The 26,238-nt window shown below is 42.5% G+C and overlaps 2 protein-coding genes across 3 annotated transcripts in view; both read left to right on the forward strand.

Annotated features, from left to right (window-relative positions):
* slc37a1 (solute carrier family 37 member 1) lies at positions 1-22,757 on the forward strand. 2 transcript variants are annotated; one of them, XM_072397784.1, is made up of 20 exons: positions 1-102; positions 4,382-4,537; positions 6,684-6,765; positions 7,023-7,149; positions 9,564-9,642; positions 10,345-10,480; positions 10,626-10,702; positions 10,844-11,010; positions 11,350-11,402; positions 11,937-12,011; positions 13,095-13,217; positions 13,407-13,497; positions 13,807-13,869; positions 14,517-14,602; positions 14,847-14,895; positions 15,904-15,977; positions 16,073-16,151; positions 18,943-19,040; positions 19,289-19,353; positions 21,351-22,757. In XM_072397784.1, exons 2-20 carry the CDS (start codon positions 4,482-4,484, stop codon positions 21,364-21,366), a joined length of 1,596 nt encoding a protein of 531 aa, XP_072253885.1. In that variant the 5' UTR covers positions 1-102; positions 4,382-4,481; the 3' UTR covers positions 21,367-22,757. The 2 variants fall into 2 exon arrangements, with proteins under 2 accessions (XP_072253885.1, XP_072253886.1); XM_072397785.1 differs by lacking the exon at positions 1-102 and adding an exon at positions 181-276.
* A 2,284-nt stretch (positions 22,758-25,041) lies between these two features.
* Positions 25,042-26,238, forward strand: part of pde9aa (phosphodiesterase 9aa) — a 46,626-nt gene continuing 45,429 nt past the window's right edge. The window contains exon 1 of the mRNA XM_072397786.1: positions 25,042-25,333. Within this exon, the coding sequence (XP_072253887.1) occupies positions 25,271-25,333 (63 nt within the window). The 5' untranslated portion in view covers positions 25,042-25,270. The remainder of the gene's footprint in view (positions 25,334-26,238) is intronic.

The following is a 26,238-nucleotide window of genomic DNA, read 5'->3' on the forward strand; positions in this document are numbered from 1 at the left end:
TGTGTGGCTTTGAGGTGACAGTGGCTGAGTTACACACAACAAGGAAGTGGAGACTCATCGGGTTCAGCAGAGAGGGACAGAGATCCTGGACTTTCCTCCACGGTGAGTTCTGAGCGTGGTGGCGGCGGCGGATTCATCCCGGACCAGCACCGAGCCTCGGTCCGACCCACATGTGGTTCAGAGAGCCGCTGATTAAGTCAGAAGAAGCTCGACGGCGGACAACACGTCATCGGAACAGACGTAGTCCGTAGGTCCGGGTTTCTGTTCGTGATCCTGGTGTGTTTTTAATGTCATGAAAGGACATAGAGATGGTTCGGATCGTTTGACTGTTTAAAGTTCGTGTCGGTAATACCAGGAGATGTCTCTGTGGTCACATCCAGCTGCTCTCAGATGAACCTCTCAGCCTCTGCAAACAGCAGCCTGCTGCTGCTGGTTCAGACAAAGGACGTAAAAGCACGACTTCACTCTTAGATCCGACTGCCAATAGTTCTGGTTCTGGTACGGTCAGTTAGTTTGTTGAGGCGCGCCTGAGGTGACAGCCGGGCCGGGCAAACAACCCGGAAGACATTTGTCAAGTCAGTCAGAGCTGTGATTGTTCTGTGGATCCCAGGGGGTCAGGCTCCCTCACTGATTAATTAGATTAAAAGCGAGGAGTGCAGATTAAATACTTTCTGTTGTCATAAGCACAGCTAAAAAGAACTGTTTCCAGCCTGGATTTTAACATTGTAAAAGTTGAGGCCAACCTGCCTGAGGTTCTCCGAGTCCCAGCTGGTTCATGTGGCTCTAACATGTCAGAGATGTACTCTGGCCCTAAACCATGAGGAGACTTGTACACGAGCAGAACTGTTTTAAAATCTATTCTCTGAGCGACAGGAAGCCAAAGCAGAGACCTGAGGACTGGACTAATGTGGTCGTATTTCCTGTTTCTCGTCAGAAAGCAGCAGCGTTCTGGATGTCCTGCAGCTGTCTTACAGACCATTTACAGCCCAGTGAGCAGCCGTTACAGTAGTCTAACCTGCTGGAGACAAATGCATGGATTAGTCTTTCTAAGTCTGGTTTAGACACTTTTCCTTTGACTCTGGCAATGTTTTAGATGGTAAAAAGCTGCTGATGTTATTGATTTAATGCGGCTGTTAAAGTTCAGGTCTGAGTCCAATATTACCCCCAGATTTCTAACTTGATTATTAGGTTTTAGAGAGAGTCTCAAGGTGACTGATAACACTTTCTCTTTGTTTCTGTGGGCCACAGATAATGATTTCAGTTTTGTTTAGCTGGAGAAAATAGTTTTGCATCCACACTCTGATCTGTTCGATGCAGCGACCCAACGTATCTACAGGCCCGTGTTCTCCTGCCGTCAATGACACATAGATCTGAGTGTCATCTGCATAGTTATACGGGCGGCTGTAGCTCAGGAGGAAGAGCAGTCACCCACCAATCGGAAGGTCGATGGCTTCCCCGGGCTACATGTCGAAGCGTCCTTGGGCAAGACAGCCACGTTGCCTCCTGATGTATCCATCAGGGTATGAATGATTAGAAAGCACGTAGTTATGAGTGGGTGAATGTGGCATGTAGTGTTAGAAGCGCTTTGAGTGGTCAGTTAGACTAGAAAAGCGCTATACAAGTACAAGACCATTTACCATTTACCATAGTTGTGGTAGGACACATTATAGCTGCGTATTAGCTGGCTTAATGGGAGCATATACAGATTGAACAAAAGCCTGATTGGAAAGTATCAAAAGCATTGTTAGACAGGAGAAAGTCAGTAAGCTGTTGGTATACAACTTTTTGTAGGACTTTGCCTAAGAATGGCAGGTTTGATATGGGCCGGTTGTTCAGTACTGTGGCATCAAGACTGCTCTTCTTTAGAAGAGGCTCAATGACAGCAGATTTTAAGGCCTTTGGAAATGTTCCAGTCTGAAGTGAGATGTTAATGAGATGAGGGAGGTGTGGTAACAAACTGCTGGTTTGGGTGTAACAGACACACACAAACACAAAAATGATCAGATAAAGCAACATTGACGACATCCACATTTGAGATAACAACACCCTTTGAAATGTGCACATCTAGAGTGTGCCCTCTGCTGTGGGGGGGTTCAGTCACATGCTGAGTTAGACCAAACATTTCAAGGACAGCAATAAGTGCTTTAGCGTGCTTATCTTGGGCTACATCCAAATGCACATTGAAGTCCCCTGTTATGACTAAACAGTCAAAAGCAGTGCACACAGCTGAAAGTAATTCAGTAAAATCATCAAATAAACAATTCTGTGGTGGTTTGTAAATGGTGATATAAAGTATGGAAGATTGTTTTATCTCCATTTTAAATGGCACATACTCAAATGATGAAAAAACACGAAATGACAATTTGTGGATGGGTCTATTGTCCCTGAATATGGCACAAACACCCCCACCCCTCTGGACTCACAGACTTTGGACAGCCATGTGTGCAACTGAAGCAGCCGGCTGAATTAGTTTATCCTCCTGTCGATGTTTGAGGTCCACTAATGAACGTTAGTATCGCTACTTTAACAAGACTCTCTAATAGTTTCTCAAAGTCTTTCTTTAAGATTTCAGACTGATTCTCTCTGATGTCCACTGCACCCTCGTGCACAATCAGATGTTTCACCCCTCGGTGTTTTGCCAGTACTTCAGGTGGTAGTTTTGTGATGTCAGGGACAGTGGCACTTAGATAGTTGCAAGTAGCTACTCTGTTTATGTTAATATTAGATATGACTCTGTCTCCAAGCACAAGAGCTTTGACCTTGACACTCAACAGTTTTTCTGTCCATCTGCTGCTTTGTACCGTCTCTCTGTCTGTTTCACTCAGTCACATTTGGTTCTGACAGTGGTAAAAAATCTGTTTATTTTGGGTGATGTTACATATCCTCCGTTGACACCAACAGTTGAACGTTTCTTTGGCTTAGCACCAAGTCCATTCTAAGTGTCTTTGCAGAGTCTTGGAAAAGACAGGGTATATCATTTAGCTTTAAGTTGTAAGTAGCAGGTTTTTCACCCTTTCCTTTGGAAGTAAACATGGACCTCTTACCACTGGATTCCATTGGGAGCGTTTCATGAAGTCCTTTTTCAGTTTCGAAGGCAAAAATCCTTTCTTGTAGCGCACAAATTTCTTGTTGATACATCCGACAGCTTTCACAGGGCATGTTGAAAGGATTGTAGTCGCTGGCTCGTCAGATAAGTTGTAAAAAATAAAAAAGATTATTTAAAAAGTCTTGGTACACTTAAAAGAATGATACAATTATATCCAATACTTTTGGAAAGAAGTAAAATGATTTAAAAGCAATAAGCAGCAGGAGGAAGCAGAGACACATCTGCACTCTTCAGAAGCAGAAAGCAGAGATTGGACCAAAGCTCTGTGGCGATAATACACATCATAAAATAAAGGGAGAGTAACCGTTTACGATGAGAAAAAGGTGTTCAATAATGACTGCTGAATTCATGTAATCTTGGGTTATTTGTGTTAGGCAGCTCTGAAAGTGGACTTTTAAATTGAGGAGAAATGTGTTGGTATGAAAGAAAGGGACTTAAAGAGAGGCTCAGACTAAATGAGATGTCATCTTTTGACCTTAATGTTGAGTTTGAAAAGAAGTTTGAAAAGTATTAACTCAGGGTTAGAGTCCTGAAGTACACAAGCTTTGACAGGAAATAGTTTGGATTTACCACATGAGTACATTCTCTATCTGTGATTTAGGCTGCAGGTACTGCGATGGTTGGTTCTGGTTCTGATCCCAGCTGTTTCTTTGTTTATGTAGTTTGCATGTTCTGCTCGTGCATGTATGGGTTCACTACAGGTACTCTGGCATCCTCCCACAGTCCAAAAGCATCCTGTTAGGTTAACTGGTGACTAAATTGACTGTAGCAGTGAGTGTGCATGGTTGTTTGTCTCTGCGTGGCCCTGTGATGTCCTCCTGACCCATCCAGGGTGTACCCTGCCTCTCTTCCAATGACAGCTGGGATAGGTTCCACCCCTCTGCCTCCCTGAATTGGATTAAGTTCAGGAATGTGCTGCAGGTACATTGGAGTAATGGAGAATCGGAGCTCACCTCTATCTCTTCTACATTGTCACACACAGATCCGCGGTCACAACACCTGGTTGCCTCACAGTCGACCCTCTAGTTGCACTTTGTGAAATCTTGTTGGGGATAGTTAAACGAGATAGCCAGTTGAACCTGCTCTGTGGTTCAGACCACTAGATGGATTCAGCTGAGTGTCAAATGACAAATGCTGCCCTTTAACCAGCATTGATTTCACTTTCTTTTTAGGTTAATTTTGTGCCTTCACCACCTCTCACTTTCCCTTATTTTCTTTAGGTCTCTGGCTTTGTTCTTTCTCCTGTCTTATTTCTCTCCCTGCTGATTCTTCCAGCCATGTGTCCCCTGGATATTGAACTCCTGTGTTTTTGCTGACGTGGAGATGAGCTGACGTATGCCACCATCCTGGTCAGCGTGAGGCGATTAATATCAACATGGCTCCTGTACCTCCAGGGATCCGCCTGCTGGTGTCCTTCAACAGTGACCAGTGGTAAGTCTTTCCCTGACTGTTAAACATTTTATCATGCTGGATGAAAATCATACTGCTACAGCTGTAGAAGGGGACTGATGCGATTACTAAAGCATTGGCTTCTTTGCTGGAGACATTCTCTCAAAATGATTGATGTCAATACAGTTGTGTTCAAAATGATTCAACTCCCATTACAGTAAAGGCTTTTAGGAAATTTAACGTTTTTCTTAATCTTGTTTATAATGAAATCTTACAAGTACATGTAAATTATCTAAATGCAACTAGAATTACAACAATACTTTTTGTAATACACTAACAAATGTCCTTTTTGTGATTTCCTCACTGACAAAACCCCTTAAAGATTACTACTCTTAAGAACAGAGGTTTCAATCAGGTGTTGAAAACACTTGTAGATGTGAACAGAACCAGAACGAGCAACAATTAAGCAGATTCAAAAGGACTGCGATACTCAGCTCCTTCTGGAAAGTTAATGGTGTCTTTGCAACATGGTTAAGTCCAGGGAATGGTCAAAGAAGTCAAGAGAGGAGGTCATTTCTCTTCATAAGGGGGGGGGGGGCGGTCAGTCATGCTCTGCGGCTGTTTCGCTTCTTCAGGTACAGGGAGTCTCCAGCGTGTGCAAGGTATCATGTGAATTCATGATTCATTAACTACCACGAGATCTTGGGTGTAAATGTCATGCAGTCAGTGACAAAGCTGAAGCTTGGGAGACGTTGGACCTTCCAACGGGACAACGATCCCAAGCATACCTCCAAATTCAAGCCATGTTTCGATAATTTGAAGTGAATAATTTTGAACACAACTGTATGTACTTGCACATTTTTTGAGAAATGAAAATTTAATTTTTCAAATAAAAAAGGTTACAGTCCGGAGCCCTGAAGGACCTCCTGTATCTAAATCCTTCATAACGCTTAGGGGTCTATTATATTCACGAACTAGTGCAGCATTCTTCTTTAATAACAGTCATCTCCAGAGCAGTCCCCAGCATAGAACCAGCCTTCTTTATCAGTTTGTTCAGTTTCTTTGAGTCTCTGGCTCTGATGCTGCTGCTCCAACAGAAGCTGCAAAGCAGACTGAACTCTCCACCACAGATTAGTAGAAAATGTGATACATCTTTGTGCCGACATTAAAGGACCTACGCTTCCTTAAGTAGTACAGTCTGTTCCGTCTTTTCTTGTAGACAGCATCAGTATTGGTTTTCCAGTTTAGTCTGCTGTCCAGATAAACTCCCAGGTATCTGTTTTCTTCAACCACCTCTTCTCCTAAGATGGAGACGGTGTTTCACCTATACCTGGTCCTCCTAAAATCATGTTTTTTTTTTCTCATTTACATTTAAGATGATGTGAATATTGCCACAGTTTGTCGGCCAGCTCACAGTCCCCTGTGTTTGTCCTGTGCTGAGCCAAAGCCATGCTCTTCATTATCAATGAAAAGAAACAAACTGAGCATGACTTTATCTGAAAAAACCTGGTGTGAATATGAGTGATGTGTCATTCATTCTGTTGGCTTTTTCTCTCAAAGTCCAAAGTCCACATACAGGATGTCCTGGTTGTATGAGGGGTGTAGCAGAGGGAAATGATTAAACAATGAGTTTGGTTTGTTTCAAAGGTGCTGCAGTGTTTGCAGATGACAGCAGACTCCCAAACCTTTAATGCAGACAGGAGAAGGACTATTATTCAGCCTTATGTTTGGTTGGTGTCTGTCTTTCACATTAATGTGCCTGTTGGATTAGAGTCTCTTCCCATGTTTAATGTGTCAGTCAGAACAAATGTGAAAAAGTTCACCATTTAATCCATGTGCCTAAATGTTTTCCAAGTCTTTTCCTGTTTGACATGTGGTGATCGTGATCAGTGAGATGTGTGGGGTGAAATAAGTGTATCAGTCTCATTTCACTTGATTTCTTGAGGGTAAGTACTTGTTAGATGATAGGACTGGGTCATGATAGGACTGGGTCATGTCAGCCGCATGTTTGTCTCTGCTGAAACGGCACAAACATCCTGTCAGACAAAAAGGGGAATTATCTTTGAAGCCATCTTTGCAGGAAAGTTTTAGGCAGGATGACTGACTTTAAATCTCATAATCTACATCTGAACCGATCTGGTTAGTTATCATAAAGTGCTGCTTCCTCTCTGTTGTGTTTATCCTTCAGGTACAGAGCTCTTACCTTCATCCTCACCTTCCTGCTCTACACCAGCTTCCACCTCTCTAGGAAACCTATCAGCATTGTCAAGGTAACATGTTACATTCACTACAAGTTGTGTCTTCTCTGTGCCTGAGTCAAAGAGAAAATTGTGTGTTGGAGCTGCAGTTTCTGCTCTTTGTATCATTATAGATCAGTATTTTACTGGTATGATACGCTTCAGTTAAACTCGTTGCTGTCTGAATAAAGGTTGAGGAACATTTAATGACCAATATGTATAATATGTGGAAAGGGCCATCCGTGTTATGTTGGAGTTAACTGATTGGTGCACTGCTTTTGTATTGGCAGAGCGAGCTTCATAAAAACTGCTCATCTGCCAGTGAACTTGTCACCATGACATCGAGCAGCAGTGGGAACCAAGAGCCCTCCCTACCATCACTTCACACAGACATGGACTGCAGCTGGAAACCTTTTGGTTTGTATCTCCTTGACTTTTCAGGGTGTTCATCAAAGTTTGCATTGAAACTAAAGCATGAGGATTTCGCCACAAATCTCATCTCGTCTCTCTGAAATGTCCACATTGATGAAGGAACACTGATGTCAACCAAGTTTCTCTAAGACTAAGCTTCTGGCCATCCCAGCCTATCAGTCCATCTCACATAATATCACCATAGAAATGGCCAATCTCATCAGCAGTTGTCAGAGACCTGGGTGATGACCAGTCCTCGTCCTCTGACCATCCTGCATCTTGCTCTCAGTCATGTCTGTTTTCAACATAAGTAAAATCAGCAAAACTCCTGGTACAGACCATGGTTATCTTCCAACATGCAAAGTGAAACCCCCACAGATGGTCCAGAAGAGTGTTTCATCAACCCAAAAGAACACACGGCTCTCCACTGGCTACCCATAACTGTCTCAAATGTTGCCTACAGAGAGACTTCTGGGTCTGTAGCATCTATTTTAACTCAGTCATACAGGCTGATGCTCTTTCTGGACCTCTGTGTTCCTCTCAGGAACTTTGTCTGGTTCTTCTATTCCTACAAACAAGGCAGCCTCAGTGCAGACTGTCCTCATTGGTGGTGCCATGATGGTGGAACCAGCTACCAGATGGCACATGAGAGACTTGCCCAACATTTAGAGGAAGGTCCTGGGACACTGTCTGGTGCAAACTCAACAGCTCTCATTACAAGTGTTGGTCATCTTACTTTAAAAAAATAATTAGTTACAGTTACAAATTACTTCTCCCAAAAACTAATTGAGTTTGTAGCTGAGTTACCTCATTGTAAGAGTAATTAGTTACTGGGATGTTATTTTTCATGTTCTATACGCTATTATGTTCTATAACATTTTTAACACCAAATAACATCAAGTTTATATTAACTGACTGAAGAACACTATTTACAGCATTTTAGAACATTTGGTATTTATTTGAACTCAGTAGATTGCAGCCTGCTATATGACATGCATAGAAATAAAAAATATAAAAACAAAATATTGAAAATAAAATTCAAGTGCAAAATTAAGAAACACGTGAAAGAAAATCTGGCCATTAATATTGCACAATAAACAGAACATTATATTTCTATGTTTGGGTTCGGGTTGGGTTAACAGCAGCAGCAGCAGTGTCATGTCAGCATGTGTTGATGATTCATAAGATTCGAGTTGCTTGTGTCAGACGTGGATAAAGTCTTTTTTCCTGGGCATAGCGTTCATTTTACAGAAACATTCTTGTCTTTGATTGAAATGAGCGAGAAGTAGAGCCGGTCTTTCCAGTTTGAGGACGCTACCTTTGAATTTCCCTGGCTTATCGCCATTGTTGCTGTCTTGTGTTTGGCAGTCAGAGCGTGCAGTGAGACAGCGTGAGCAGGGCATGATCCGCCCACCCAGCCAATCAGCATCGCATTTGCAACAGCGTCATCATCCCCACCTCTGCTCTCTCCAGGCAGCTGATGTGTAGCGCTTCATTCAACCAAACTGTAACGCGCCACTTCACATTCTCAGTAACGGAAACGCCGTGGCAACGACGGGAAATGTAATTAATTAGATTACTTGTGACTGAAAAAAAATAATGCCATCACCGAACAGCAGACAGTTACGCAAGGCTCCTTTAAGTTTAATTAATTTAAGTTGGAACTTTTCCAGTCTGTAGGGACACTAACACTGAAGACAGATGTTTTGTCCACAGTATTCAGAACTCTCCTTTTGAGTGACTGAAACGTAAAACGTTCTGAAAATGATTCCCCACACGTCTTTGACACAATCATAAGTGAGCTGGACAGCTTTGTCTGTTTATGTGAGGTGAACATATGACGGTACATCAGGGAGGAAAAACCCTAACAAATGCAGTTGCTCAACAGCTGTGAGATATTCTGGGTGTAAAACCAGAATTTGTTAAAGAATATATAGATTATATGTTGAATATAATGTATAATCTCTGTTTGGAGACGCAGGGAAGATGTCATGTCGCAGCCAAGTTCCCGATTTGTTAGTATCTTAATCCAAGGAGTTACCTCTGCAAAGGTTTAGAAGATGGTGCGTCTTTGTGCTTTTCCAGGTTGTAGTTGCCATTTGGGGATTAGACCGGCAGAACTGAGCCACAGCTAGTCGAGCCAATTGACCTTGAAAACGAAAAGAATCAGAGTTTTCTATAGAATGCTTTTTTTTTCTACTTTTAGCCGGTTCTTATTGTTTAACTGTGTTTTAATTGGAATGTTATGTCATTACTTTTATGTGTGTGCAATGTATGTTGCACTGTGCTTTGGTACAACTCTTGTTTCTTTTAAAGACTTTATAATGAATAAAATTAAGTTTGATGGGTCAGTGCCTTTTCTGGTGCTAAACTCAGTCTGCTGCAGTCTTGGATTAAACCATTGTTGTTTGTGTCCTCAGATAAAAGCAATTACAAACAGCTGCTGGGAGCCATGGACTACTCCTTTCTGTGTGCCTACGCAGTGGGAATGTACCTCAGGTGAGATGTCAGATGTTCTTCCATCTTATGGGAAACTAAATCACTTCAGCTTGAGTAAAGAGAAAAAGAGCCATAGTAGATGAAAACACTGAAGATGGCACTGGTCCTGCAGTCCACACATACACCAAATAAAAAATGTAGCTGCCACCCACCATTCTTCCTGCTGGAATGATTCATTTTCTGTTGTAAGAAGGTGAACTGCTAGTTTTTACCTTTTATGTGCCGCACTCATATCTCGTCCCGTCACATTTCCAGTCATCATCAGTTTTTATATAAGCCGACACCTGATTCATTTGAAGATAAAGTTGCATGTCATCATTTTTGGTATTTTACTGTTTTTAATGCATGTGAGGTGCAAACAGAGGGATTTGGATATGATATGAGGAGCAGGCTGGTGATGTTGTCCTCCCACACCAGCATTTAGTCTGTCCGTGTAACAAGGTACAGAGAGGTATATCTGATCCAGAATGAGCACCTTTGTTATTTTGACTTTAATTTTAAGTATCCAGAGAATGAATTCACCTCTATAAACACTGCAATGTCCCAGATAGTTTTAATTTCAGGAAGGGAAGGGGCTCAGTTTGCAGTGGATCCTTTACCTGAATCACACCTTTGAACTGCGGGGTATATGGGTTTTACATCTACATTATCAGAGTATGATGCTGGGATTTAAAGTCATGGCATTGCTGTACCTCCATGTAGCGGCATCATTGGGGAGCGACTGCCCATTCGACTGTACCTCACCGTGGGAATGCTGAGCAGCGGCCTCTTCACCTGCCTCTTTGGGCTGGGATACATCTACGACATTCACAACCTGGCCTTCTATATATCTGTCCAGGTGAGATCACACTTCCTGTCTCCCTTTGGCTAAGACAGCAGGACTCAGGATGAACATGCACACACACACACACACACACACTCACTCATGCACTAGCAGAAAAAGTTGACTTAAAAAAGGAGATTAACCTTTCATGATGTTTCAGGTGGCCAATGGCTTGGTCCAAACCACCGGCTGGCCCAGTGTGGTGACCTGCATCGGTAACTGGTTTGGAAAGGGAAGGTAAGGAGGAATTATTCTCCATTGTAGAAGATGGTCTGCTGGCTGCAGTCTATGCATTAAGATAGATTGACATTAGATGGAGGAGAGGAGGTGTTACTATCACCCTGATGGTGTGTGTGCTGCTCGTTGTCTTGCTGTCAGGCGTGGACTCATCATGGGCCTTTGGAACTCCCACACTTCAGTAGGAAACATCCTGGGCTCTCTAATTGCTGGGTACTGGGTCTCCTCTAACTGGGGCCTGTCCTTCATTGTACCAGGGCTCATCATTGCAGCCATGGGCGTGGTCTGCTTCCTCTTCCTCATTGAACGTAAGCACAGGCTCCTCATCTTCATACTGCTAAACCGTGTGTATACTTGTTACAAAGTGCTTTTATCGTAAAAATGTACACACAAAAATAGACAAGAAGCACTACTTGAGTTAAAAAGCCTTAGCCTCGGAGTCTTGAAGGAGATTGAATGAGAAATGAGTTATTTCTTAGTGTGTGTGGGGAGCACAGTGAACACATTGATGGACTCAGCCTCATTCAGGTGTTGATAACATCTCTGAGGGCACTGCTTGGAGTAAATGAGTTACCTGCAGCAGTCAGTTTTCAGCTCTTTGCAGGCTACAAGCATCATATTAATCTCAGATCTGTTTCCCTCTGCAGATCCCAGTGACCTAAAAAACAATTTTGCCCAGAATTTGTCTCAAAAGGACAGTGTGAGTGATTTTTTCCCTCTTCTTTTTCTATGAATTATGGTGATTCTTGCTTATGTTTGCATTTGATATGTAACAATGTGTTCTGCTTAGTAACTGAGGCAGCATTCAGATGGAATTAATGCCTCTGGTATGAGCCGTAGTAGTCAGAAATGTGAGAGCTCTGCCTGTGATATCAAACTGGGCTGCTCTGATGGTGAATATCTGAGAGTTTGTCTCTTTTTGCCTCTTCTTCTACATCTTATCAGCTCAGTGTGACGTGCAGATGTTGTGTGAAGATGGAGGGAGTTGATCATTAATTTAACTCCATAATCTCGGCAATTTAAAGATGCTGCAGTGCTGATGCAGATGTGTGTTTAGTGCATGTCTGACATGCAGGACATCACTCCTATGGTCTCTGTTCTTTAGTTTCAATGATTTACCAAGACCTTTGGAAAAATAGACATTCTAGTCTTTCAAGAGGATTTGATAACATCAAGAAACAAACTGGACCACAGCAGGTGTGTGTACTCATGGATTCATTTTACATTCAATCAGGTTCCAGCTAAGAAATGGAGGGGAGCAAATGGACATGCTGAGGTCTACCTGCAGTACAAGGACAGCAAAAACCAGGTAAGTGTCAGTGTGTGAGTGTTGTTGATGTGATTCCATCCAATTTTATTCATTTTCCTCAGTTTGGGTCATGGAGGCAACAGATTCAGGAGGGAAACACAGACATCCCTCTCCCCAGCGTCACTGTCCAGCTCCTCCTGGGGGATCCCGAGATGTTCCCAGGCCAGAAGGGAGACATACATCCCTCCAGTCAGCTGAAATGGTTCAGGCATCTGGTTAGGATGTCTCCTAGTAGCCTCTTTTTGGAGGATTTTTTGGTACATCCAACTGGGAGGTGACTCAGAACAAGCTAGGGAATCATATACCCATCCTGCGTGGGAACACCTCAGGATCTCCCAGGAGGAGCTGGAGAATGTTATAGATGCCTCTGCAACCTGAACTGGGGAAAATGAATAGATATTAATGGATATGGTAAGGTGGATGCAATGAAGTGGTAGCTGTGTGAAAGTAAATAAGCCTTGTAAATAATAACGGTGTCCAGCTTCTTCTGCTCTGTGTGCTGACAGTCCATTTTTCATGCCTCAGCATTATCATTTCTGACTTTATATTTTGTGGGAAATTAGTCTTCCACTTCCATCATAAAGTCTTCCATCATTGCACCAATTCAAAAAATCAAATCTGTTATGAGTTGCTCTCCAAAATATCAGCACTCGCTGTTTGATGGCTTGTTGGTGGATTCTAACATTGCACAGATATAGTATGTGAAACATTTGAATCCCACGATAAAAAGAGTAATATCACAGCTGGCCTCTTCCTAAATTTTACAGCGTCAGTTTGTCTCATTGAATCCTCAGTGTTAATACATGATCTCTTCTGATTAGAAGTTTTTTCAGATATGAAATAGTGGTACTTTGAATGATTGACTGTTGGCTGTAGCTCAGGAGGAAGAACAGACACTGAACCCCACACCGCCTACATCAGTGTGTGAAACTGTATAAACTAAGACGTGCTGGATGAGTGTGTGAATGTGGCTTACAGTGAACTAGACTAGAAAAGCTCTACATAAGTACAGTCCATTCAACATTAGTCTCAGTACTTCCTTGAAGAGGTGTGCTTGATCTTTGTCTCTCTGCCTTCATTCAGAGTTATGACACGGAGCTGCTGCTGCCCCGGGATAGTGTGTGTGTCCCTTTGCAGCCTGTGGTGGTGGTGAAGAGTGAGTCTGAGCCGTCTCCCATCAGCTTCATGGGAGCCCTACGAATACCAGTAAGTAATACTTTGACAGCCCGAGTCATTGTGTTTGAAACCATGGACAGGATGTTGATCTGAAGTGGCGTTACACGAGTCTATTCTTTGTTATATCTCAGCATCAGTACAGGAAGGTGGTTACTGTTGGTCATGTTGTTTTCAGATATGTATGGTGACTCTTTCTGATGAAGGTGTTTGTCTGTGCAGGGGGTGATTGAATTCTCTCTGAGTCTGCTGTTTGCTAAGCTGGTCAGTTATACTTTCCTCTTCTGGCTGCCGCTCTACATCACCAAAGCTGGTGAGTACCAAACAGGAAGCTGTTATCGGTAGAGGCTTTACCTGTGTGTTTAATGTCATTGTGAGACTCTTTGTAGACCTCCCTCACTGGAATCAAGGATATTTGATACAAATGTTATGTGATGAGGAGGCTGCTGGAGTTGGGGAGACCTTTCTGTAACAGAACAGCATCTTCAATATGAAGGCCAGGCTGACAGACTATCTGATGAGCCCCTCAGCTTTGTCACAGTCTCTGGTGTGTCAGAGGAATACAAACAGATAACTGACTGTACTGTGTGTGTGTGTGTGTGTGTGTGTGTGTGTGTCTCAGCTCACCTGGATGCAAAGAAAGCGGGAGATCTCTCCACCTTGTTTGATGTTGGAGGAATTGTTGGTAGGTGTTACATTTTCTGTTTAACCCCTCGTGTGTTATGACTCTGACTGCCTCACAAAGCCAACAATACAGAAGTGTGTGTGTGTGTGTGTTGGATGTTTTAACCAGGACTCAGAGATCTGAACACATCACTCCAGTTTTAAAATCTTTACTCTGGCTTCCAGTCAGTCACAGAATAGATTTTAAAGCCTGCTGATGGTTTATAAATCCCAGAATCTGTGATATGTTCAGAGAATATAAACCCAGCAGAGCTCTTAGATCCAAGGACTCAGGTCAGCTGGTCCAGTCCAGAGTCCAGACTAAACCTGGAGAAGCAGCATTTAGCTGCTATGCTGCAAACAAGTGGAACAAACTGCCAGAGGAGGTTAAACTGTCACCAAATGGAGACATTTTTAAATCCAGGTTAAAAACATTTCTTTTCTCATGTGTCTATGCATGAAATCTGCAGGATATATTTTAACTTAACTAGACTGTTGCTTGTTTTTATTCATTTTAATTATTTCTTTCTATTTATATTCTTTTAGATATTTCTAATGTTTTTTCTGCTCCCTGCTGCAATCCTTTTATTTAATGTAAAGCACTTTGAATTGTTCTGTACATGAAATGTGCTACAAATACATTTGACTTTGACTTTGCTGTTCCCACAGGGGGCATCCTGGCAGGAGTGATCTCTGATAAACTGGGAAAGAGAGCCACCACATGTGCAGTGATGTTACTGCTGGCTGCTCCCACAGTGAGTTTCCACTCCCACACTCAGTCCTCTGTGAGTTTTAGCAACCAGCAGAGAGTTTTAGATCAGTCGCCTGCAGAAAGTGTCACCACACAAAGGCTTGTGGGTACTGATGATGCAGCATCTCTTTGTAATGAAAGAAATGTAGACATGCTGTCCTCTTCTGACTGACTATGATATCGGTGTGGTGCTTGTTTGTTAAGTCAGTGTGACGCTGCTGACCTCCTGATGTGTTTTTGTCCTGCAGCTGTACGGCTTCTCCATGATCAGTGAGCTGGGTCTGAGGCCGACCATCGGTAAGAGCCAGTGTTAAAAGTTACCAGTGTCTGCACAGCTATCAGCAGTCCTGGAGTTAATGCAAGCTTCATTTACTCTAAAGCTTAGTTTTTTAAGTCCATGTTATTTGATCAAATTCATAACGTGTTATAAACATCACATGAAAATATTTTTTTCAGGGCAGGTATGTATAAAGTTGTCATGTAGTTATGGTTAAAATTTGCTGTCAACTTGCAGAGTCCCCCAAAACTGACCAGCATATATATATTTGATATATATTTCCTTTAAGGAGATTACTCAAGTATAGCTGTGTTCAATAAGTCTGAGTTCCAGCTCGGACACAGAGGACCTGTCCCAGAGTCCATAGTTCCCCAACAGTAACATGATAGATTTAAATGTTTTTTGGGCAGTTCATCTCATTTACAGTGCATCCGGAAAGTATTCACAGAGCTCCATATTTTCAACAATATCCGATGTTTCAGCCTTATTACCAAATAGATTAAATTCATCTTTTACCTCAACATTCTACACTCAATACCCTAAAATGACAAAGTGATTTTAAACTTTTGCATATTTATTATTCTTAAAACGTTCACATAAGTATTCACAGCGTTTGTCATGACCCTCAAAAGTGAGCTCAGGCGCATCCTGTTTCCACTGATCATCCTTCAGAAGTTTCTACAACCTGATTGCAGTGCACCTGTAGTAAATTCAGCTTATTGGTTATGATTTGGAAAAGCACACACTCTTCTATAAAAGGTCCCATAGCTGATACCGTCAACTCATACCTTCCATAGTTCTTAGTGTCCTTTGGCAAATCAGTGAAGATGTGCTCATTTTTAAATGAGAAATGCACCGTGTAGGGCTTTGTTGGTTCTGGATAAGGTTAAAAAATGCGTCATACAATGAGTTGAACTGTTTAACAATAGGATTTCCCTTTTGGGGTTAATAATGTGGAAAATAAATGAATAAAAAAACAGCAGGCAAACTGTGGAGAAGTAAACTCAGAGCATGTCTGTGTTTCTCAGGGATGCTGCTGGTTTGTGGAGGTCTGGTGAACGGACCGTATGCTCTGATCACCACTGCAGTGTCAGCTGATCTGGTAAGCTGAGCTGGATCTAAAGCAAATTTACTACTGAATCTGTACACCAACCATATCTCTTTCTGCTCTTTCCTCCTTTTTCTGTGTGGCTTTAGGGTACCCACAAAAGCCTGAGGGGGAATGCCAGAGCATTGTCCACCGTCACTGCCATCATTGATGGAACAGGATCTGTAGGTCAGTACGACTGAAAAAACTCACTGGTCTGACCACTGCAGCTGCGACTTGATCAGTGATTTTATCTGGTCCTTTCCCACCTCTGACCAACACTCAACTCTGTGGACAGAGAATATGAAGCTGACTTGGTGCTGTGTTGCATTTAGGATCATTGGGGAGTTTTGGAGATCCTCCACCCAAACTCATACTGAGCATCCGTTCTGCTCAGATATGTAATTTACAATGAAAGAGGAGTTCTTTTTTTGGTTCTTTCAGCTGCTGTTGCACACATTTGAACTGTTCCTGGTACCTAAAAAATGCAGCACAGTTATGTTTCCAAAATCTTTGGAAAATCACATCCTATTTCAAAGTGTTTTTCTCTCTGGGAGAGGATCTTCAGTCCTGCATTTCACCCAAGTGTAACACCTAATATCCACCCACCCTGCCTCTATCAAAGCCCCGGGTCGAATCAGGTTCTAGTGAACTATGGACTGCGTGCAGCCTGAGTCCACCATTGCCTGATGTTACCCCCATGAATCTTTACCGGAACGCTGTACGTCCCTCCTGGACTGGGGGAGGGTGCCGGAGGACCAACAAACCGAATCACCTGTCCGACTTCCATGAGCGGGCTGCCAACACTCCTGCCCTGTCACCTGAGGGACCCTCTGCGGGTCAGGAGCAGCACCTGTAGCGGCTGGAACCTGGGATGGAAATGTTGGTGCGGGGGAGAGGAGATGGTCGTGTTGTTGGGTGGTGTAGAGGGTCAGCTGTTGACAGGCTCCTTCGGGGGGCTGGTGTGGGACGGCCGAGAGATGTTGGCTGAGCCTCCGGTGTCCGGCCCCGGGAAAAAACGGCCAGATGATCCTCCGAGAGGGTGATTGCGGCAGTGGGTCCGTGGGTCGGTGGCAGCGCACCCACTCTGCCGTACCTGTCGACAGCCCCTCCATGTGGCCCAATTATTGCATAACGCGTGCTAAAGTGCCCCCTTGGAAGCCAAAACACGTGCTAAAGTGCACCCTTAGCAGCCAAAACGCGGGCTAAAGTGCCCTCAAGGGCCCTCCTGGGAGCCAAAACACGTGCTAAACTGCCCTGAAGTGCCCTCCTGGGAGCCAAAACACGTGCTAAACTGCCCTGAAGTGCCCTCCTGGGAGCCAAAACACGTGCTAAACTGCCCTGAAGTGCCCTCCTGGGAGCCAAAATGCGTGCTATAGTGCACCCTTAGCAGCCAAAACGCGGGCTAAAGTGCCCTCAAGGGCCCTCCTGGGAGCCAAAATACGTGCTAAACTGCCCTGATGTGCCTTCCTGGGAGCCAAAACGCGTGCTAAAGTGCCCTCTGCAGTGGTGAGGACGCGCTATATGTGCCCCTGCCCTTCAAAAAGTCTGTGCACGCCACTGGTCCTGGAGTGCGGCAAGCTGCTGCCTGCTGAGAGCCACCTGGTCTCGATTCATCGCCAGCATTTGGGCTAGTACCGTTATGGGCTGTTGTGGTTCTGTCATCTCTCCTCTGCTGAATCCAGTTGGGTTCCAATCAGGCGTTTCCTGATGCCACTGCGGGTTATTTGAGCAAGGACGCTTGAGATTGAGGACAGTAGGATATTTTTTTATTTGTTTCTACAGACAATATGGCCAAGTGGAGTCGTTCCACTTCTCTTTGTCTCTGCTTCTCTCTCTCAGGTCCAGCAGGCTAAGTGTTGTAAAAGAGAAGAGTGATTACACAAGTGAATGCTGGTGTCCTAATCACTCACCTGGCCCTGCTCCCCTGAACTCTCTCCACCACTCTCTCCTGCAGCTGATGCACCACACCCCCCCCACAGATGGACAGAAAATCATTTTAACCACATATTTGTTGGATGATTCACCTGGTGGAGATCTGAATAAGCCCTACAAAGCTGCCAGACACTTGGTTGAAAAAGATACTAGGCTCCACCTTTATTCACTAACTGTCAGACATTTGGAAAAAAGAATTTATCACCAGATATGTGTGTGGGATATACGAGGGTCAGGGATCAAACCCTCAGCTTTTACGTCCCTTAACTCGGGCCATTTCTGAGAAAAATCAGGCTTCTCTAAGCATTGCTCGATCTGTTCATTTTCTTCAACTTTATGAAGAGAAAACTGAAGCCCCTGATAGGTTTTTACCAAAGGTAATGGAGCCTCTCGGCCCACTCGCCTCATTTATTAAACCCTCAGTTAGGAAACTTGGGGTAACTCTTGACTTTGGATGCTTCGCTCTTCTTTTTATCATTTAAAGTCCCATTGTGTCACGCTCTGAGACGATCAGTTATGCTTTTATTTAATCACGTCCAGATTATTCACTTGTCTGAGTAAAAAATCACTGGGACGTCTTCAGGTTGTACAGAACGCTGAGAGGCTTCTAACAAAATCTCTCAAGTGTTCTCATGTCCCTCTGTTGCTAACTCAGCTGCTTCCCATCCACTACAGAGTATGTTTCAAAATGCTGTTTTTACATTTAAAGCTTTACATGGAAAAGCACAAACTTACATCGGAGAACTTTAGCAGTCACATGCCCCCAGCAGGTCCCTGAAGTCATGTGATTACTTTAGTGAAAACTAAAGGTGGCAGAGCCTTTGCACTCCCACTCTGGGGAACTCCCCTCCTCTGAGCCTGAGATCTGTGGACTCTGTGATCTCTTTTAAAAAGCAGCTGAAAACTTTTGATCTTTTTATACTTGCTTTAGCTTTTGTCATTTTTTGTACATAGTTCATGTTTCCTGTATTTCACTGTGAAGCAGTTTGTGATTTTTATCTTGAAAGGTACAATATGAATAAAATGTGACTTTACTTACTGATAGGAGCAGCCCTGGGGCCCCTGCTGGCTGGCCTGTTGTCTGCAGGCGGATGGGACCAGGTCTTCTACATGCTGATGACTGCTGACTTCCTGGCTCTGCTGGTGAGTGCTTTAACAAACACAGTGACAGGAGAACAGGGTTATGGTCTCCTCTGCAGCTCCTCAGCTGCACTGGTGCACTGTTGTTCTCTTAGCTTCAAACCTGAGCTCCAGCTGCTCAAGTTTTCTAAAAACATGTCAGAAGTTGTTTTCATCTGGTCAGTAAGTTAATGAGGGAGCTTTGAGTAAAAACTTTAGTTGTTCAGAAATGTGTTGTAAATGCTTTTATTTGTTTTTAACTCTGTGTGTAGCTTTTGTTACGGCTTGTGACGAAGGAGTTGACCTCATCCAAATCCCGTCCCATCTCTGCTGTTGAGTAAGTCTTCATCATGATTACACTCTCTGATTGGCTGTTGCTCTCATTCATTTACACTCTTGTGCTCATATCATGAATCTCTTTGGCATTTTAAATCCAGACATTTACTCAACTCCAAAAGTAATTAAACCTCCCTCTGAGAGGTCAGGCCCACCATGCAGGTGGAAAGATTGATTTTTTTTCTTCTCCTTACCTGTGAAAAAGCTTCTGACCTGTGGTTTGGCAGAAATTCTCAGCAGTGTTTTAAGTTAACTATCATTTAAAAAACACAATCTGAACATGTAAACTTTTTTCTATCATTTGCTGAAACAACGTGTGCAGATGTCATGTTTCTGTGCAAAAATTAGTGCACCCCTGCCATCAGAACTCCCCCCTAAGCAGGAATAACCTTTTAAGTTCACTTGAGAAGGTTTTCAATATCATCTGGAGGTGGCTGCTCACTTTCACGAGCAGACCGTAGTTCCTTCACCATGTGCTTTGTCATGTTGTGCTATACCTCTTTTGGGTTTCCTGTGCTCTCATTGGCTATTGCTCCTTGCTGACTTAATTCATCAACTCCAACCCTGCCAAGTTCTCTAAAATATCAGCATGCTGGATATCTGATCACTGTGGGAGTTTCTTAATGATGTGTTGACAGATGGTGATGTGTGACCACTGACTAAAGGCTATATTACTCAGATCTGAGTCACTTATCTGCGATGTGAAAGCTTGGTTAAATCTTGTCGTGTGATTGAGCTTTACGATCCAGCAGACTCTCCCACTGATTTAGTGACACTTTGACTTTGAAGTGGAGTCAGTGAGCATGGTGGTGCTGCTGAATGCACTCTATCATAAGCAATCATTGGATAATATCAAACAGCCCTATGCTGTTTAAATCATATTTCAGTTTATTTTATTCAGTTTTATTTATATGATGTCAAATTACAACAAATGTCATCTCAAGGCACTTAAATAATAAAGTCCAATGAAAGCCAATTAATTAATTTCAAAATAATCCAATTAATTCATATGGAGCCAATTCAAAAATAATATCCTAACTAAGGAAACCAACAGATTGCACTGAAACTTGTCTTCAGTCCAATCTCCCGTCCTGAGCCTGAGGGACTGTGGAAAGGAACGACTCCCTTTAACAGGAAGAAACCTCTGGCAGAACCAGACTCAGGAAGAAACCTCTGGCAGAACCAGAACCAGGAAGGGTGTCCATCCGCCTCGACCAGCTGGGGTTTGAGAAGACAGAAAAGAGGGAAAAGAGGGGGGAAAAACACCATAACACCATTCAAAGGATACCTGTTAGAACAGGGAAACACAAGTTAATAACCACAATAATGTCACATGGACATAAAATCATTTGAGAAATTAAACAGGGGGAAAAAGAGAGCAAAGTGAGGAAAGGTGTGACAGATGAGGTCCCCCAGCAGTCTGGGCCTATAGCAGCTTAACTATGGGATGTTTCAGGATTACCTGAGCCATCCCTAACTATAAGCTTTATCGAAAAGGAAAGTTTTAAGCCTAATCTTAAAAGTGGAAAGGGTGTCTGCTTCCCGGACATTTACTGGCAGCTTATTCCACAAGAGAGGGGCCTGATAACTGAAGGCTCTGCCTCCCATTCTACTTTTAGAAACTCTGGGAACAACAAGTAAACCTGCAGTTTGGGAGCAAAGTGCTCTGTTAGGAAAATATCTTACAATTAAATCTTTAAGATATGATGGAGCTCGGTCATTAAGAACTTTATATGTGAGGAGAAGAATCTTAAATTCTATTCTGAATTTAACAGGGAGCCAATGAAGAGAAGCTAAAGCTGGAGAAACATGATCTCTCCTGTTAGTTCTCATCAGAACTCTGGCTGCAGCATTTTGGATCAGCTGGAGGCTTTTCAGAGAATATGTGGGACAGCCCAATAATAAGGAATTACAGTAGTTCAGTCCTGAAGGAACAGATCTACATCTAAGCTGTCAGCGTGGTGTTAATGTTTGTAAAGTAATGTTTCTTCTCCACAGGTTGAAGGAGCATTGAGGACTCTGCCCTGCGCTCAGCACTCACTGACACACACATCCACTGAAACCACTTGTCTCAGCCTAGAATTGACTGTGGCTCTGTCAACTCTGAGCACTGCATTCAGCACATAGTGGTGCACGTGCATGTGCTCCAGCAGTGAGAAGGAAGAGCTGCTGCGCCATCCTGAACAGACTGGATCATCCACCTGCTGAACACGGTGTGTTAGCACGCAGGCAGCTTACCACCAGTTGCTGAAAGTACTGAGAGTGTGGGATGGGTCGGCTCGTTAGTTTACGCCACATACAGTGAGTCTGATTCAAGTGCTGTGAAAATCAAACAAATGAAGTTGACTGTTTCCCTTTAACAGTCAGCTGACATCATTGCTTGTTATTCCTGATCAGCAGCTGGAAGCTTTTCACCTGAACCTGTTGGAGCGCAGCTGCCAGCTCACAGACACAATTTGAACACCAAATCCTCAAAGAGAACATTTGTTTCTAAACTGACCTCCTGGTTTCTTTCTGTCTGATTGCTGCCACACGCACCTCTGAGCAGCTCCATGAACAGTTTCCATATCTTTATCTCCACATTAACAACTACAGCTGAGTAGAAGCTGCTGTTTGACTCTCATCTCTGCCTTACTGAACCAAAAAGATGACGATGGAGTCAACAGTTGAAATCTGTTGTGAGTGATTTATTTTCTTATCGTTGTTTTATAATGAAGGTTAAAAGCTCTATTTTTTTAAGCTGCACACAGTGATGTGTGTGTTCTCTGTGGGATCTGACGTATTATGAATGTAAAGTGTATGTCAGGTCACATGACGTCATGGATGTATTCTGCGGTGCAGTTCTGACATATGAGTGCTGATGGTGACTAAGCTGGATATCTGAAACATCTTCTGATTTGTTATCATGTGATCTTGACATTTTTGAAAGAGAGACAGAATGTTTGATGGATTGTTTTTGTTTAATATTTATTATTATATTTGGTTAATTTATGTTCTATTAGCAGAATATAAAGAATCTATTCATGTTAATTATGGGATGAGTTATGCCATGGTGGGAGCATTGAGTCATCAGCTGTCTTCCTAAGGAGACCATGTGTGGACACTTATGATGTGATGGTGGTAGTAGCCCTACTTGAAACATTTTGTGCCTTTATTGGTTTTTCACATTGCACTTGATTTTTGTTTAAAAAGAATATCACATATTTATATGGTCTGGGGTGGATTCATTCCAAAAGCATTCTGGGGGAAAAAAATAAATCATTAGTGTCATCATCGAAATGTTTGGGACTCGTGATTTTGAAAGTTTGGTGTGGCGGGTCTGAAAAATGGGGGTTATAGACTTGTGTCCACTCAAGTTTTTTAATGGGAAACTGCAGTGTCTCAATGAAATGAATAAAAATGAATCTAAATAATATAACATGATACTGGAAACTTCATCATTCTCTATTTGATATATGTAGACCTGAAAGTGTGGCCTTCCAGTTGGTGTAGATACTTTTGAGATCTGATGATATATTAATTTTGTTGGTTGTCCAGTAAGGTAAAACAAAAACAAAAAGTCATCCATCCATCCATTTTCTATACCCACTTCGTCCAATTTAGGGTCATGGGTGGGCTGGAGCCTATCCCAGCTGTCATTAGGCGTGAGGCAGGGTGCACCCTGGACAGATCATCAGTCCATCACAGAGACAAACAAGACAGACAGACACACTCACACTCACTCCTAAGGACAATTTAGAGACACTGATCAACCGGACATGCATGTTTTTGGATGGTGGGAGGAAGCCAGAGAACCCGGAGAGAACCCACGCATACATGGGAAGAACATGCAAACTCCACACAGAAACACCCCAGTTGAGATTCAAGTGGGGTTACATGATGAGATTAACTGGATTATAGCTGTAGTTGGGTTATACTCCTTATTTGAGCACAGGGTAATTAATAGGGATGCAACGGTACTCGGTAAAATATTGAAGCGTTCCGTCCCTTATGCACGGGACAATAAACCCTTATGGACCGCGGGGTTTCGGTTTTACAATTAATTTTGCACTGATGCTTTACAGTGTGTGCCTGTCCAGAAAAAAAATGTTCTCTTTACACACAAAACACATACCGCAACTGAACAGAAACCATAGCCCAAAAACCGAGGTACTGACCGTACTGTGGGTTGCCTGTACTGTTGCACCCCAAGTAATCTTAGATATATGGCGGTGAATGAATGGAATCACTGGCCCAAAGCATGTCACACCCCGGTACCATAGGTGGCGCTGTCCCCATTTCAGCTATCGCTAATAGAGCCACTTCCTGTTGGCGTCTTCACCACCAACAGCAACAAACTCAGGCATTCAGAAAGATGGAGAACGCAGAGCGAGATGAAGCTGCGTCCCTCTCCATCTGTGATGAGCTGGTTATGGAACAGACGATGCACAACGGCGCATTCTCCATCGCGTTGTTTCTTTCTTTCCAAGGGCAGTGACAACAACAGTAATATCGTCTCCTTTGACTTCCGAATGACGATCCTGGGAAAAAATCTGGAGCATGAGCAGAACGCTCGATCCGATCCACTACGTTCTTCTGCCGTCTACATGCATGTTTAGTGTAAGTTTGGATCGAGTTATCTTGGGGTCTTAATCCGATCGCGAGTAACCCATTCCAGTCCAATTTTTAGTCAGACTAAGGTGTCTACATGAATTAAATAACTCAGTCTTATTGTAATTTAGCCATTAATCCGATCCAATGGCACTCATGTAACCTCGCTGACTTTGATGACTCTATAGCTTGTATCAGTGATGGACAAGAGGCTGAGTACAGGTCTGGTCCACTTTGTAGCGTGGTGTGAGAACGATCCCCTCATTTCGAATGTTAACAAGAGAGGGCTTGTTGAAGCAGATGGATGATGGCATCTTCTACACCACCCCCAGGACAACAAACAAAATGTAGTGAGTCCTGAAAGGTATTCAGTTGTCCACAGAGGTGAGTCAATAACAGTCTCTCCAGGGGCCAGAAGCATAAAACACGAATACGGAAATGTTCATATGCATTTTAAAGCTGTGTGAAAGTATGGTTTTATTTTATAAATCTCATTCATCAATAAGCTACACACATGGGCAGAAACCTCATTTCCATTTCCAAACCTAATTTTTTTTAGCCATGAATGGATGCAGAGACTCCTTTAATTTTTCATTTGCATATCAATTCATTGTTTTCAACACAACTAAACAGACATGAGAGAAGAAGCAGATTTACTGAATATAAACTGAGACACTCATCTGTGAAGCAGAGAAAATAAATCAGTTTTATATTATGAGCTCAGCTTTGTGATCAGAAACAGAACTAAAACAGAACAAAAACAGCTGATCAGTCCTGTAAATTCAGAACAAACAACCCTGCAGAGATAAAAAAAAAAGAAATGGTTGGATTATAAACGCTCATCAGCTCACACATTACATCACAGCTTCCTTTTTATCTGCAGCAGTATTTTTTATCCTCTCAATCAGTAGCTGCACAGCTCCTTAAACTCTGAAAGAACTCTCTGCAGATTCTTTTACAGTTACACAAATTATAAACTGATTCCATATGGTTTCCCCTCTACTTCATAGAGAAAAAACATATATTTTTACCGGGAGTTTTATGTGTTTGAGAGAGCGTGCATGCCTCCATGACCGTGAACGCGCACACAGGGAGTTTGTAGTGACTGAGACTGGCGGGAGCGCGCGTGTACAGGCTGTATGAGCGAGGTTACAAAGCGGAGAGTTTGCGTGGAAACACTTGGTGAAAAAACGGAGGAGACTCTTTGTGTTGGCGTGTTAGAGGGGCAAGCAGGTGGGATGCTGTCGCACAGATGACTCACCTCTGTCAGCGGTGAACCAGAGCAGCGGCTCTGAGAACCAGCAAACACCGGGAGAGCAGAGCGGAACATGGGCTCGGCCTCGTCGTCTTACCGGGTGATTTACCTGGACGTGGACGGCAGGATTCAGAAGGTACGATACGCACCACTGATACTAAAGCTTATTATTATTATTATTATTATTATTATTATTATTATTATTATTATTATTATTATTATTATTATTATTATTATTATTATTATTATTATTATTATTATTATTATTATTATTGTTATTATTATTGTTATTATTATTATTATTATTATTATTATTATTATTATTATTATTATTGAACTTCCTTTATATCAAGACGAGGCCAAAGTACATTAGTTCCAAACAGAGAGGGGATGCTGCACGCTAAAAAGTGATGGTCAACAACTAATGTGACATATAGAGTTATAAGAAAACCTAACCTAAGTCACACAGTAAAGACATTTACAGAAAGCACAACACTCTCAGTTTTATTGGTGTTACATTAAATTAAAATTGATCAGGTTGAAAAACAGGTTGAAAAACATGGTGTTGTAACCTTAACCTTAAAGCTCCTTCTCAGTACAACAGCCTTTACAGTGATCGAGAGTCATGAGAAAATAAACTCTGCCCTGTTTTAATGTTTTAAGTATCAGGGTATAAAAAAATAACGAAATGAAGCCAAATTGCAGAAGCAGTGTGTGAAAAACTAAATTCACCCCATGATTATCTGTATATTCTGTATATTTAATATTTAATTGTTCATAGTTAAGTCATGATTAAACGCAAAGTAATTGCATTATTATACAGGTTATGTGTTCCAAATGCACCTGAAAGGGATATCTTTTAATACTTTTATCAAAATAGGAGCAGACATATGTTCTTTCTTTATGCACATTTAAATGATATTTATTCATGCAACAATCCAAAACAACTTTTCTTGATAAATACTGCCCAAAATATTCTTTAAATAAATATATATTTGTATATATATATATATTGATGAATATTTCTATATATGTGTGTGT

This window comes from Leuresthes tenuis, unplaced genomic scaffold, assembly GCF_036924035.1.
Source record: "Leuresthes tenuis unplaced genomic scaffold, fLeuTen1.0.hap1 SCAF_12, whole genome shotgun sequence".
Lineage (NCBI taxonomy): Eukaryota > Metazoa > Chordata > Actinopteri > Atheriniformes > Atherinopsidae > Leuresthes > Leuresthes tenuis.

Excerpts from the sequence above, each read along its gene's own strand:
- slc37a1 (XM_072397784.1), top strand. The coding sequence starts at position 4,482 with ATGGCTCCTGTACCTCCAGGGATCCGCCTGCTGGTGTCCTTCAACAGT. Across the intron at positions 10,703-10,843 it reads AACTGGTTTGGAAAGGGAAG|GCGTGGACTCATCATGGGCC; the intron begins GTAAGGAGGAAT and ends TCTTGCTGTCAG. Across the intron at positions 13,498-13,806 it reads GCTCTACATCACCAAAGCTG|CTCACCTGGATGCAAAGAAA; the intron begins GTGAGTACCAAA and ends TGTGTGTCTCAG.